Raw genomic sequence first — 15,000 nt, forward strand, 5'->3', positions numbered from 1 at the left:
CACACACACACACACACACACACACACACACACACACACACACACACACACACACACACACACACACACACACACACACACACACACACACACACACACACACACACACACACACACACACACAAACACTTATTGTATGCACGCATACACATGCTATGCATATAAATGGCCATGCTTGCCCTCAGAGCAATCAGGCGAAATGCATACAACATGTTCTGATGAATAATTGACTGTGGAGGCTTTTGAAACAGATAGAGTACATCACTAGAAAGTGTCCTTTGATCCTGCAGTGCTAGCTGGTCTATTTTAGTGATCCGCCGTACTTGCACAAACCTAACAGGAAGCTAATTGAATGGGTGCTTGAATGTGCTTTAATGTTGGGACACAATGTACAGGCTGTCTTGCTTTGTGTGCTTCTAAAACATACTGGCAAGACCACTTGCAAACCAAAACATACAATAATAACTGATTTATGTAATCGAAAAGAAAACAAGAAAGTAAAAAAAAAACCTTGTGGAGCAGTATGTGACCAACCACCCATCAATGCTACTGAAATGTCAGAGGCAGTAAAGGGCATGCGCTATGGGGCAGATGCTTTGATATTTTTAACTGTATAGATCGCTGGCTCACTATGGAACTGATTGCATCATACACTTATATAAGAACGCCCATCATGAGGTGCCTACTACAGGCCTGTTCGTAGAAGCCAGCATCATTACCCAAGATGGAGAGCAACGCTCTTTTCACCACCGCCCCCCCACACACACACTCCTCGATGCAACGGTGGCGCACAATTACAACAGAAACGCAGAGCGGGAAATATTTAAATAACGGAAATAAAGATCATTTATTGCCCGCGGCTCGGTAGCACAGTAAAAGATTAATGCGGCTCTTCAGCAAATATCGCTCAGAGGGACAACAGAAGTCACTTTTTCGGCACGGAAACATTCATAAAATAAAAAGGCCCAGAGCGTCCTCCAGGCAAGGCCACACACAGGCAGAGGGGGTGGGTGAGGAAGGGGGGAAGCGGGGGTTGAGGGGGCTTGCTGGACAGTGGAAAATGGGCAGACAAGGCGTTGGGGGCGGGAGGGAGAGAGAACTGTACCCAAAATAATGCCATGTCTATGGGGGATGTGAGTGCAGGGGGGGTCTAGTGGATTTAGGATGGAGGGACTGGACCAATGTTGGGGGGGGGGGGGTCTAGTGGGTTTAGGATGGAGGGACTGGACCAGTGTCGGGGGGGAGGGTCTGGGATCTGCGTAAGGTGCACTCACCTGAGTAGGCCCAGTAGGGCTCCTCGGCCACCCTCCTGAGTCTGGACGCGGGCACAGAGGCATCCTGCCCTCCCGGCGAAGACCCCAGCTGATCTGCTGCCAAGGCTGCACAGAGGAGGGGAGAGAGAGAGAGAGAGGGAGAGAGAGAGGGAGAGAGAGAGGGAGAGAGGGAGAGAGAGAGGGAGAGAGAGAGAGAGAGAGAGAGAGAGGGGGCAGAGAGGGAGAAAGAGAGAGGGAGAGGGGGGCAGAGAGTGTGAGGGAGAGAGGTGGGAGAGGGGGAGAGGGAGAGAGATAGAGAGAGAGAGAGGGAGAGGGAGAGAGAGAAGAGGCAGAATGTCAGAGAGCTGGCTAAGAGCTGCTCAGGGATGATGAGCTGCACACAGCCTGGTGTGTGTGTGTGTGTGTGTGTGTGTGTGTGTGTGTGTGTGTGTGTGTGTGTGTGTGTGTTTATCTCTGTGTGAGAGAGAAAGAGTGTTTGTTCATGTCTGTGTGTGTACATGGATCAGACGACACGGATGGTGGCACCAGCAGTCAATGATCTCTGGCTACATCGAGTCATTAAGCCCGAGAAAACACACACATGAAAAATAGAAACATTCCACAGAAGAAGCCAGGGGACAGATAGTGTGTGTGTGTGTGTGTGTGTGTGTGTGTGTGTGTGTGTGTGTATGTGTGTGTGTGTATGTAAACGAATGAGCGAGAGAGAGAGAGAGGGTGAAAAAACACATTAGACGTGTTTATAGCCTGGCCTGGCGGTTCTGGGCTTGGTTTCCACGGCCACCTGATTAAAAATACATGGCGGGCTAAATAAATAAGTGAGGCCTGACTGCACCGGGCTGCTCTGCGCCACTCGTCCTGAGTGGCAGACTAAATTGCTAAGTGCCGGGGCACAGGGCACAGGGCACAGGGCACAGGGCACGCGGCCGGAGAGGCCATCGGCAGCTGGTCTGCAGCAGGAGAGTCCTAGGCAAGCAGTGGGGGGGGGGCTGACAGGACAGGAGGAAAGAGCACAAGGCCTGGGAGACGGTGAGGGTGGGGGGGGGCTGGGGGGTGTGGAGAGGGGGACGGGGGGGGGGGGGGGGGGGGGGCTTGGGGCCTGGGACACCCCCTGCTGAAATTTGTCAGATGCAATCACACCAGCCCAGCTCTGACTACAAATGGCCTTTGGATAGGATTGCAGGAGAAAAGAGAAAAAACAACCGTGTGTGTGTGTGTGTGTTGGGGGGGGGGGGGGGGGGGGGGGTGTACAAGGGTGGAGGGGAGTTTCATTTTCTTCTGAGCTGCCTAGCATCAGGCCGCCCAGTAAATGCAATTTGGCAGGACCTGGGGGTGACTGCCGGTTCCGATCGCATCCGCCCTCCCCGAAAATGGCCCCCCACGACTACAAGAAGGGAATCGGGTGAGGAACAGGTACGGTGGCGTGGGCCCTGAGTGAGTCACAAAGAGATGCTTCAGCAGCGAATCCCCACCACTCCAACACACACACACACACAACACAGACACACACACACACACATACACACTTGCCCATTCTCTGACAGCGCTTAGCAGTAACAAGGACACTTGGTCACACACGGACGTCCATCACAACATAATAAAATTTGGAGCGCTTGCTCATGAGGGAATGGCAGGGGGGCTGTGTAAGTACATTTTGATGTAAACAATGGGTGACTTTTTGTTTCAATGACAAACTGATTTTCTTTGCCTTCTTTTAATTCTTGGGGATGTGGGCCTGAGCACACCCGTGAATGTCAATGAAGGGGCATTCTATGGCTTTCCTATGAATTGCATTATTGATTCCCAATATTCTTTCAACAGAAAATGCAATTATGTAATGACCCACCCTTGCACCAGCCATGAGCCCCGCTCAAAACCTTCCACCACCACCATCCCCCAATCTTTCCCTCTCCTCCGCCTCTCCCTCTCTCATCCCTCCCTCTCTCCCACCTCTCTCTCTCGTCTCTCCCTCTCTCCCTCTCCTCTACCTCTCTCCCTCTCTTGTCTCTCTCCCTCTCCTCTACCCCTCTCCCTCTCTCTTTCTCTCTCTCTCTCTCGTCTCTCCCTCTCCTGTCTCCCTCTCTCGTCTCTCCCTCTCTCCCTCTCCTCTACCTCTCTCCCTCTCTTGTCTCTCTCTCTCCCTCTCTCGTCTCTCCCTCTCTCCCTCTCCTCTACCTCTCTCCCTCTCTTGTCTCTCTCTCTCCCTCTCTCGTCTCTCCCTCTCTCCCTCTCTCTCTAACGGCCCGTCTCATGCCTGGCTCCTCAGCTCGAGTGCTGCCACAGCTGAGCAGCTCGTCCTGACGGCTCAGCTTGTCGTAGGCCCCAGTGCGCTGTCCGGTCGGCCTGGTCTGCTCCACGCTGCCCTGCCACGGAGGGGATCAGAGTCCAGATGAGCACATCTCATTCTCCAGCACGGGGCCTGCTCATCGATCTCGTCTCGGCAGCAGGGCCAGTGCCCCCACCCCACCACCCTTCATCCGGTGGGCACCAGGGACACAGCGGGCACAGGAGTTGGGGTGGGGTGTGGTGGGGTGGGGTGGGTGGGAAGGGGTGGGAAGGGGAGGGGGGTGGGGTGGGCATCATAGGTCTGCTGCCCGTTAAGGACCTGCTGGAGCCTCGACGTGAGCCAGAGGGTCAACAGACGATGTCCAGGGCTGTGGCCCCGCACTCCCGCGGCAGAATATTAATTTCTTAAAGAGCGACGGCAGGGGAGAGGACGGCAGGAGGGACAAAAGAGCGAGAGAGGGAGGGAGGGAGGGAGGAAGGAATGGATAGCAGTGGAGGAGAGGAGAGGAGAGGAGAGGAGAGGAGAGGAGAGGAGAGGGGCTTTTCCTTCTCCAACCCACAAGCACTATCGCTGTACGATGGCCAGTCGTGGGTAGGGGGGCGGGAAGGGGGGGTGGCGTCTGTCCGTGCCAAGCCAGCGGGCTCTTACAGTGACCGTTTTTGAGGCGCACGCTCGCTTGCTCGCTGCCTGGCAACGGCTCAGCTGGAGCGGGCCAAGAGGAGGGGGGGGGGGATGGGGGGCGACAGAGGAGCATTGTGGGTCAGGAGGAAGAGGAGGCAACGCTTGACCAGAGCCGCACACCATGAAGGCCAGCGAAATCTCATACCGGGGGGGGGGGGCTGGGGGGGTTAGATAAAGAAAGGAATGAAACCTTATCACTCCCAGAGTGTGGGTTACACTGAAGACTTTTTGTGTTGAGAGCTTTTTTTTTTTTTTTTTAAAGAAAATAAAGAAAGGCTTGCCTGTATTACAGTGACATTGTGGGTGCATGTTAAGGGTACTTTTTGTACAGATAGACCCACCTACACACATACAATACACAGAGAAAGAGAGAAAGAAAGAAATAAAGAAAGAAAGAAAGAAAGAGAAAGAGAGAGAGAGAGAGAGAGAGAGAGAGAGAGAGAGACAGACAGAGAAATCTAAAACACACACTCCTTGATTGCTTCGTTTCTGCCGTATATGGGGCAGGCTAAAAACAAAATTGAGTTTGACACGGTCTAGCCCTCCATTAAGGGGTTCTGAGGAGAGACGCTACAGCTGAGAGACCCATTCCTCAGCAGCTGAGAGGGTGAAAGAGGAAGAGAGAGAGAGAGAGAGAGAGAGAGAGAGAGAGAGAGAGAGAGATCGGGTTAGAGGGAGGGATGGATGGAGACAGAAAGACAAACAGCAAAAAAAGCAAGAAACCATGAAAACGAGCAAGCAGGCAAAAAAAGACAGTCATACAAAGAGATGGAGAGAGAACAAACACGAGAGAAAAGAGAGAGAGATGCTAGCACAGTAGTGAGCGTCTTCAGCCTTTACCTAGGATGACCTACAACCAGCAGCATGCCCAGCCAGTGCCCTGTTCTGCACACACTCTCACACACACACACACACACACACAGCCAGTGCCCTGTTCTGCACACACTCACACACACACACACACACACAGCCAGTGCCCTGTTCTGCACACACTCACACACACACACACACACACACACACAGCCAGTGCCCTGTTCTGCACACACTCACACACACACACACACACACAGCCAGTGCCCTGTTCTGCACAGCCACTACTTCAGCCGTCTCCCTAAACCCTGTCAAACTCAATCAGCCTCTCGGCAGCCCAATATGCACAAAGCACACACACACACACACACACAGGAAAAAACACACATACAAATAAAAACACTAGCCATCACACACAGTATACTACACAGACACACACAGACACACACAAACACACACATGCAAACACACACACACACCACAAAAGCGCACACACACAGCTACATCTCTAGGGCATGAACACACACCAACGGCAAAAAAAAAGACAAAGAAAAAAAAGGTCCTTTTGCTGAAATCCGCTGCAGCATTGTCTCATAAGGAAATGTATAAAGCTCGTGGCATGAGTGGCCTCGCGATGCCAGGGCCGTCTCCCATGATCAAATCTTGGGCGCCAGAGGTTGTATCCCGCTCAGCTGCGGTAAATGAATTCCGACGTAATTGATTTAGATTCTCCTATTAGAGGCACGCCATTTTCTAAGAACGAGATGGCGAGATGACATTTTTTGTCAGGCTGTCTCTGTGGCAACAGTGATATGGAAGGAAGGGAGAAAGAGCAATAATGCTAAAGGGAAGGCAACAATATAGAACTCTTTTTCTTTTTTTTTAAAGAGTGATGTGTTTGTGTGTGATTGTTGTGATCGTTGTACCCACATGCATGCATACCCACACACCCACACAGTCTTCAAGACACACACACACAAACACACAAATAAACACGCTCACTCTTGAAGACACACAAACACACAGCCCACATGTTCAAACGTTGGCTAAGAAGAGAAAGGCGTACGTGAGTCAGGCTCATGACTAATTTCCAGTGCAACAAAGAAGCTTCACTTTTACTCAATACCTACAGGGAGGCCTAGAGCCATGTGCACACAAGACTGGTCAATAGGGGAAGATGCCAGAACAGCACAACTCGCTCCAAGCCTGCCCAGCTGCCAAAACTCAATAAAGCTAAAAATTTCAACAAACAAACAAAACTGGCTGACCCCCATGGGCCACTGGGACTGATTCATGTAAAAGTTCCTCTTAAATAAAACACCAGTGTTGGAAAAAAAGGGAATGGAAAGGGGGGGGGGGGGGGGTCGTAGGAGAAACAGTGCATCAGGGAGAAAGGGAAGACAGAATGCAGGAACACTGTTTTTTTGTCATCCATCACTCTGTGCCATCTGTGGAAAGTGCCGCCTGTTTGCTTGCGCATAATTAAAATGCCTCACTGGTCTTGTCCTTGGCCCTCACCTTGAGTTTGGGTTTTAATGTCCTTATGTCTAATTTTTGGAGAGGGGTGGGAGGGCGGGGGTGTTGAGATGGGGTGGTCGGCAGGCGCAGGCCCTCCAGAGGAGGTGGACAAGGGTGGCCAGTGAGTGCTACCCTGATACACACATTAGCATTCTCCACCACACTCTCCGCCACCACACTCCCCGCTACACACTCTCCGCCAGCTCCCCGCTACACATTCTCCGCCAGCTCCCCGCTGAAGGACACTTTACTGTCCACTGTGTGCATTTCACCGTGGGCAGTGTCTCTTCCTCCCCCCCCCCTCTCTCCCTCTGTCCCGCTCTCTCTCCCTCTCTCTCTCTCTCTCTCCCTCTCTCTCTCTCTCACACACACACACACACACACACACACACACACACACACATAATCAAATGCTTACATAAACACATGCACGCATATATACTTGCTCACCAGCTGAAGTGACATATGCAGAGTTTTTTTTCTTTTAATTATCATCGGTGCCATAATTTGTGGTCCAGCTCACATATAACAACGCTCACATATGTCTACGAGATATGAGCCACAAAACCCATGGCAACCACTGACCCACGTCCAAACTATTGCATACCGACTGCTTCGTCATGTGGGTCATTTATATAGTGGAGGATGAGAAGAGTTGAAAGGATGTGGGGAGACTCAAAGAAAGTCTGGATTTGAAGTTTAAAGGCTGAGGAGTTTTAAAAGAGCAGAGCCGATTTGTCGCCACAGAATACCCTTCCTTGATCACCACTGATTAAAGCAGGAGGAGCGTCTCTTGATTTGCTCCAGAAGCGTCCTGCGGTGAGGGGACGACATGACGGACGGAGGGGAGGGGGAGCGGTAATGGACTAAACCCTGGTGTCCAGGGACAGGCCGCACGCTTCTGGGTTTCTGAACGGCGGTCATGCCCCCACAGAGCAGATTAGCCCTTGGACTAGGGCAGGCCACTAGGGCTTGCGATGCTTATAAATCTGTCCTATAGCTTGTGGTAAGCTTGTGTCAAGATAGACTTGCATGACACAAATGCAGAATATAAATACTGATAAACTAAAACAAGTGCGAAAAAAGAAATCACTGATATTTTCCAACATTTGGTTTAAATTTCTATTGTGGTTGCAATCCAGCCGTCAATTTGGATTACTCACGCAACTATTGTTTGCAAAAGACTACAAATCACAGTGGCAAGGACAAATATCCCCGGTATTATGATTTATAACACAAAAGTAGGATTAAGGCTTTTCCATGGTGCTTAAATTGGGGGACAAAAAAAGTTTTCGAGGTGACCTTCTTAAGTGGGAAAAACGGAGATAGAGGGTAGAAAATGCACTACGCCACTGGCGAGGCACAAACACAGAAAGCAGTGAATGAGGCGTGCGTCATCTGCCGCTAGCACATTATCAAAATGGATCGCAAGCATGGAGCAGCACATTCTCTTTCGTGCCTCAACAGAAAACGCCATTCCGCAGTGCCTTCCCCCTATAAGCATTGATCTGCTATAGACATTAGGCCATGCAATGGCGGAGGCTGCGGTGGGGGCGGCTGGCCATTCAATGCAGGCTAATGCAAACGAATGGCCGAGCCGGCGAGGACAAGGTCACATGGGCCGAGTTAACGCGTTCTAGAGGAAACTGAAAAGGACCCATGATTGCTTCAATTAATGTTTCAACAGAGAGAGAGAGAGAGAGAGAGAGAGAGAGAGAGAGAGAGTAAGTGAGAGAGAGAGTGTAAGTGAGAAAGAGAGAGAAAGAGAAAGAAAGAGATAGATATAGAGAGAAATAGTTCATTGTGACCACGGAACCCTAGAGATCACTTATCCGGCATGATCGTTTATGTATTTTGGGCTTAACAGAGAAAAAGCCTTCTGCCAGTCCAGTCCATGCCCCTCTCTCCCTCTCCCACTCTCTTAACAGAGAGAAAAGGCCTTCTGCCAGTCCATGCCCCTTGAATTGTCTGTCGCTGTATGTGGAGCGGGAGCGCGAGAGAAAGTCAGGAGAGAGAGAGAAAGAGAGAGAGAGAATGAAAGAGAGAAAGAGAGATGTGCTGATCAGGGAGCAGGGGAGCAGCGTCCTCGGTGATCTTTAGTAATGTTCCAGCTGACTGCTGGAGAACGGATGGGTGATTTGTGGGTGTGCTTCCTATAAAAAAACCTGCATTCATCTCCTGCTTTCAGACAGGGGTGGGGTGGGGGTGGTGTTGCTGTGGGTGGGTGGGTGAGGGAATGCTGCTCATGTGGGTGGTGGGTGGTGGACGAGAGCGGGGGATGAAGAGAAATGGAAAGCAGGGCACTTTATTTTAGTAAAGCGAAGGCTTGAAGGTCAGTGCATATGAAACAATCCATAACAGATGTCACTTAGCAAAATCCAAGAGCAAGACAATAGACATCTGCTCCCACACTAGCCGTTCTGTGCTGCACTCTGTGCAGTGGAACAAATAAACGGAAGAGGAGAAGGGACGAGCAAAAAACAAAGAAAATGATGAGTGTGTATTCAAATGCCTTCAGCCCTAATGGCGCGTGCAATTTCCTGCGTGACATTTCAATATTCATGCGGAAGGACCCACTTGCTGCTGGGTAACGTGCTGCTGGGTAACGCCCTCTCACTGTGGCCTGGAGAGCAATGCCTCCTCTTTCAGAGTGATTAAAACTGTCCCTACCATGCCACGCTGTGTCCATCCTCCTCCATGTGTGCACACACACACACACACACACACACACACACACACACACACACACACACACACACACTTTGCCTAACGAGACAATAGCTCCGAGAGCAGAGAGCGAGGAGTGGCTGCAGTGATGGACAGCCGAGGAGAGGAGAGGTGCTCGTCATGTCTCAACAGCGGCTCCCGTGGCTAAATGGCAATCTAAACCACTTCAAGGACGCGCGCCTGGAGGCTGCTGCTGCATATGTGTGTGTGTGTGTGTGTGTGTGTGTGTGTGTGTGTGTGTGTGTGTGTGTGTGTTTATAGAGGAGAGTCGAGGAGGACACGCAGAGCAGCGGCGACGGCCGGAAGGACTGCGGGGTGGTGGTGGTGGCTGCAGTGGAGGTTTATTAATCTGGGAGGCGCCAGGGCTGCTGATGCCACGCCTCGCTCAGAGGCCTCGCAGCGCCGGGGAGACTCCGCTAGACATAATAACATAATTGGAAGTAATGATGGCTGCCCTTTAAGGAGGGTCTGAAGGGACCATTAGGGGACGAGGAAGGGAAGAGAGATGTGAGAGGAAGTCCTTTTTTCTTTCAGGGGCGCCTCTGCCATGTCAAACCTCACCACTGGCTACGGCCATCTGCTCTCCGCTCCAATTATAATCTCTTTATGTCCTAAGCAGCCGCCCCACACTCCCTCTGCCCTGACCGCCTCTGTCTGCCTCTTTATCTCACTCAACACACACTTGCACACTCTCACAGTGCACATGCTGAGACACACACACACACACACACACACACACACACACACACACACACACACACACACACACACACACACACACACACACACACACACATAAATACACACTAACTAATACACACTCGCACACACAAACACACACACACACATAAATACACACTAACTAATACACACTCGCGCACACACACACACACACACACATAAATACACACTAACTAATACACACTCGCACTCTGATACACGGGCGCACTTATTCACATTATTAGTGCACCCACTGCACCGCACCAATTTATCACACAAATTCGAATGGAGAGTTAACTAACATGATTGATCAGTTCTGGTGCAGATGGGGTCCCAAGTTGTTTAATCAACTCTCCTCTCTCTCTCTCTCTTGCTCTCTCACTCTCCCTCTCCCTCTATCTCTCACTCTCTCTCAGTTTCTCTACCTCCCCTTTCTCTCTCTCTCTCTCTCTCTGATTACCACAGTGATCTGATTTCACTCCCAACGTCTAGTCTGCTCCTAAAAGCGCCACGCCGGGGCTCTGTGAGGGACGCAGCAAGGAGCACAGTGGTGGCGGTGGTGGCTAAGAGGGAGGAAGGAAGCCGGCCACTGGGGAGGGAAAGTGAGGGCCACTTCCTGGAGCAGTGGCCTCCGAGGGGCCCCAAAGGAGGACGCCCCTAGCTATACCCAGGGAGGGGGGGGGGGGGGCGTGAACAGCCAGAACTGAGCGGGGAGGGAAAGGAAGCAGTTTGGGGTGGTGGAGGTGGGGAGGGGGCTGATCCGGGAGCAGGACGACTGGGCCCTAGAAACGGAGGCCCCCACAGGAAAAGCCCGGCGGAGAGCGGCAGAGGAAGCCCAAAATAGCGAGCGGCTTCCCGCTCCGGCATTTGCAGACAAAAGCTGGGCCCGTCAGTGTGCGCGCGCTCCCCCGGGGTTAATGTGGAATGCCAGAGAGCTCCACCAGGGCCAGCAGCTCCTGCTTACCGGCCTTGCTGCTGCCTTCATTACTGAAACCACATGCACACACACACACTCTCATATGTACACAGCACCTGCAGTTAAATCTGTCTCACTATACCCGCAAGCAGGGCTATGTGATCTGATTATCTAATGAAAGAGAAATAGGAAGAAAAGAGAGAGAGAGAGAGAAGAGAGAGAGAGAGAAGAGAGAAGAGAGAGAGAGAGCATGAGAGAGAGAGATGGAGGGATGCAGTGGAGGAGAGGAATGTGTAGGAGGGTAGGTGATGATTGATGGACAGAGAGAGGGAAGACTGTGCGCTGATCAACAGTCTGGGAGGGAAATGTGCTTGAATGAGGTTAGCGAATAAACACCACATGTCCCTGCATATCCATACATGCATGAAAACAGACACCAGGCACACAGGGTCTGGCATCTCATTAGAGCCTTCACAGAAAGGGGAAATGGACAGCTCGCCACCATCAAACGGGTGTGGGGGGGGGGTGTGTGGTGGGGGGGGGGTTGCAGGCCGCTGAGGAGCAGTGCGCAAAACACCTCAGTCTTTAGCCTCAATCTGTCTCTCAGCAATCACCTTCCTGGGAGTTTCAACGGCACCTATTTTAGGTTCCATTTCCTGCCTGCTTTTACCTTTCCAGTCTCGTGGAGGGAAATGAAAGCCACTTCTATGGCTGGCAGGTCGGACGTTCAGAGACACAAAACGTTCCAAACGATCCAAATCTGTTCCGAGGAGCTGTTTTAAACTTTGCATTACCATTTCAGGCAACACTAACTGTAAATTTGATTTAACAAACATTATTAACCGTATCAACTAACATGAGCTAAATTAATCATCGTTAACTGATCATCGTCTGCACACATTCTCCACAAAGCCCCACTGAGAAGATTTGGGGAAACACAAGGCATTTCTACAGCGCACCCACATCCAAAAAGGTGTTAATTACGACTGATGATAAAGAAGCTCACAGTTTATATCTGTTAACTAAGCCACGAAATTATTCTCAATAAGGGACCCTTGGAGCAAAGTGAAGACGCACATAGCAGAAACACTAAAGTGAAACAAAACGTCAAATTAAATATTTTTAGCTCCTCACCTTCACCCTCCACCGCAAAAGAAAACTGCAGTTCAGTTTCTCAAGCACTACATGAGAAATTCTGAGAGCTACATTAGAAATTTAGCCTGGCCACTGGTCAAAGTGTAAGATTGAGCTTTGCATACCAATGTCATCCGTCAAACCGATCGGAATCAAGAACCGCCACTGCGCCGCCATGAAAACTATTTAACCTCGGGGGGGGGGGGGTCAAGAGTAATTGAGCTCAGCAACACCTCCAATATGCCTTCAGATCTCAGAACGGGCTGGAAATAATTGGAATTAGAGGAAGAGAAACAGCAGCAGCGGCCGCGGCGTAGGACCCCTGGTGACCTCTCAACTCTCCTCTCCACATGGCCAAGCTGCCTCTGCTCCTCTGCGCTTCTGAAGTGTCTGGGCCCTGTAAGGTCTTACAATTTCATTCTGACAGAGTAGGGCCCTCCTGTAAGAGCTCTTCAGCGCTTCTGAAGTGTCTGGGCCCTGTAAGGTCTTACAATTTCATTCTGACAGAGTAGGGCCCTCCTGTAAGAGCTCTTCAGCTCGGCACGGTCTCAGATTGGGTTTCTGTAAGAGAACAAGGGCCTTGATCGCTTTCACTCCTTTTCCATAGTTAAGGCTCAAACGTGGCTAACCTCATCAAGATATAAGGAAATATTGTGTTTTTTCGTTCTGTGATAACACTGAAATATTATGTTCTTTTCTTTTAATTTCTTTTAAAATAAAACCTAGTTTCATCTTGAGAGCTAAAAGACATTATTTAACATTGTATGTGTTTTTCTTTACCTTTATATAAAGAAAGGCTTGTTTCTTTTTAAAACAGACAGACTTGGAGGAACACAAAGGCTCTCAAAGAGGGGTGGAGTGTGTGTGTGTGTGTGTGTGTGTGTGTGTGTGTCAATCAGCGCTCATCTCATGGAGGCCCTGAGTGTCCCCCCACCTGCATCAGCCTGATAGGCAGCGTGGATCTGCCTGTGGATGCAGCAGTCAAACTGGGATGGGTAAACACTAGCATCTGGACTCATCTGGGGTGTCTTCATTGGTGAAGTAAAAAAAGACAAATGATCATGCTCTTGTTTTTCTCTCTCCATGTGTTTGTTTGTTGGTTTGTTCGTTTGTGCGGCGTCGGTGGGGAGATATCCCTTTCCTCCTCGTCTCCTCTCCTCTGGCTCCGACACCAAATGTCAGGAAAGGGCTTAGCGGTGACAAAATACAGTGCACCTGGCGAGTGAAATCGGAGCCATTCAGAGCAGCTGACAGGATTAAGACACCTGAACTGATAACACAGCGAGCAGGAGGCAGAGTGCTTTGAGGAGAGAGGAAGAGGTGGATGGGGTGGGGGAGGGGTAGAGAGTCAAACAGGGGAGCTGGCAGACGCAGGACCTTCCAAAGAGTCATCCCGCAGCGGCTGGACAAGTGGTGGAAGGATAGACACGGGAAAAATTCGATTAACACCCACACAAGGCGATCTCTAGCCTACGGCCCCCTCAGACTCCACCCACACACACAAACACACACACACACACACACACCCCTCCCATAGCTCCATCCTGGCCCAACACAAACAGCGAGCCCATTTCGTCCCCCCCTGCCAATGGCTAATGACGAGCCCACTGCTTCATGGCAGGCAAACCATCTGGTGGCAGCAAAGCTTTTAAAGCGGGCAAAACTCTGCCAATGAGACCTGGGTGAGAGATTGGCTGCTGGCACAAAGGGCCCTGCTTCTCTCGCGCCTCAAACTGGGCTCTGCCTCCGACAAACATGAAAGCACATGAAAACCAAAGTGTTTTCCACAGTGCAAACAGCCTTCCAGCCTTCTTCAACTTTCCCCGAGCGCAACCGTGAACACACATGCAGACGTGCGCGCGCACACGCACACGCACACGCACACGCACACGCACACGCACACGCACACGCACACACACACACACACACACGCACACGCACACACACACGCACACGCACACACACGCCTGTAACTAATAAAAACTCATTTTTTAAAACAAGTGAATTTACAATGCTGGATTCTATATGTGCCCATATTTTTATTATTTGCCTTAGTGTGTTGAATAAAGGGTAGATTATTCCTGAACATTCATCAGCAAGTGTGTGGGCACTGTAAGTGTGTGGGCATCAGTGAGTGTGTGGGCACTGTAAGTGTGTGGGCACTGCAAGTGTGTGGGCATCAGCAAGTGTGTGGGCACTTTCTTTAATGCCGTGGAACTCCTCATCAGTAAAGTGAAGTAAGAAATCTCTCCATTCCTATTGAATAACACAATAATATAAATCAAAAATGTACACTTTTGCATTCAGTTTCCCAAAAAATTAAATAAATAAAAAAAGTCTCGTACTTTCAGTAACTCACATTCTCTCTCTCTCTCTCTCAGAGTCGTCGTCGCAGACATCACTCTGCTCACGGCGTCTTGTCCTCCACGCCCACCGCTGCCCCATTAGCAGCATTTCAACCCCCCCCCCCCCCCCCCCCCACCTAAACACACTGGACACGCGGGGGGAACGATAACGAAGCCGGCGGTAATGATGACCAGTCTATAGAAGCCAACATCTCCCCCCCACCACGCACTGACTCAGTTACTAGCTGCTCCTCCAAAGGAACGGAGAAAGCCGCCACCAAAGTCGCCTGGAGTGCAGTTCGCTGATGAATCGACGGCGCATGGTAAATGGACTGAATTCATATGGCGCTTTTCTTCTGAGACGAGCATTTAGAACGATTTTGTAATTAATAGAGTATCTCACACTCATGGTTCTCGTACAGCATCCATAGACGCTTATTATGGGCAACCAAGAGCCCCGCACTCCAAGCATGGGTTGGAACTCTAAAAGCCTTCCAGTTACAAAAGCAAGGAGCTCTGTTTTGACACTCCACTCAAAGAGAGCCGCACTAATGCCAGCCGGGCGGTAACAAAGTTATAATGCTCAACATG

The 15,000-nt window shown here is 50.7% G+C and overlaps 1 protein-coding gene across 3 annotated transcripts in view; it reads right to left on the reverse strand.

Annotated features, from left to right (window-relative positions):
• The window catches only part of ptprga (protein tyrosine phosphatase receptor type Ga), a 235,713-nt gene that overhangs the window by 186,215 nt on the left and 34,498 nt on the right, over positions 1-15,000 (reverse strand). For all 3 annotated transcript variants that reach the window (XM_076269267.1, XM_076269266.1, XM_076269268.1), the window contains one exon: positions 1,275-1,379. In XM_076269267.1, coding sequence (XP_076125382.1) covers positions 1,275-1,379 — 105 coding nt within the window. The remainder of the gene's footprint in view (positions 1-1,274; positions 1,380-15,000) is intronic.

Source organism: Alosa pseudoharengus, unplaced genomic scaffold (assembly GCF_046254945.1).
Source record: "Alosa pseudoharengus isolate Yale_2024_CS ecotype anadromous, Long Island Sound unplaced genomic scaffold, YU_APseudo_1.1 YU_APseudo_1.1_scf_5, whole genome shotgun sequence".
Taxonomy (NCBI): domain Eukaryota; kingdom Metazoa; phylum Chordata; class Actinopteri; order Clupeiformes; family Clupeidae; genus Alosa; species Alosa pseudoharengus.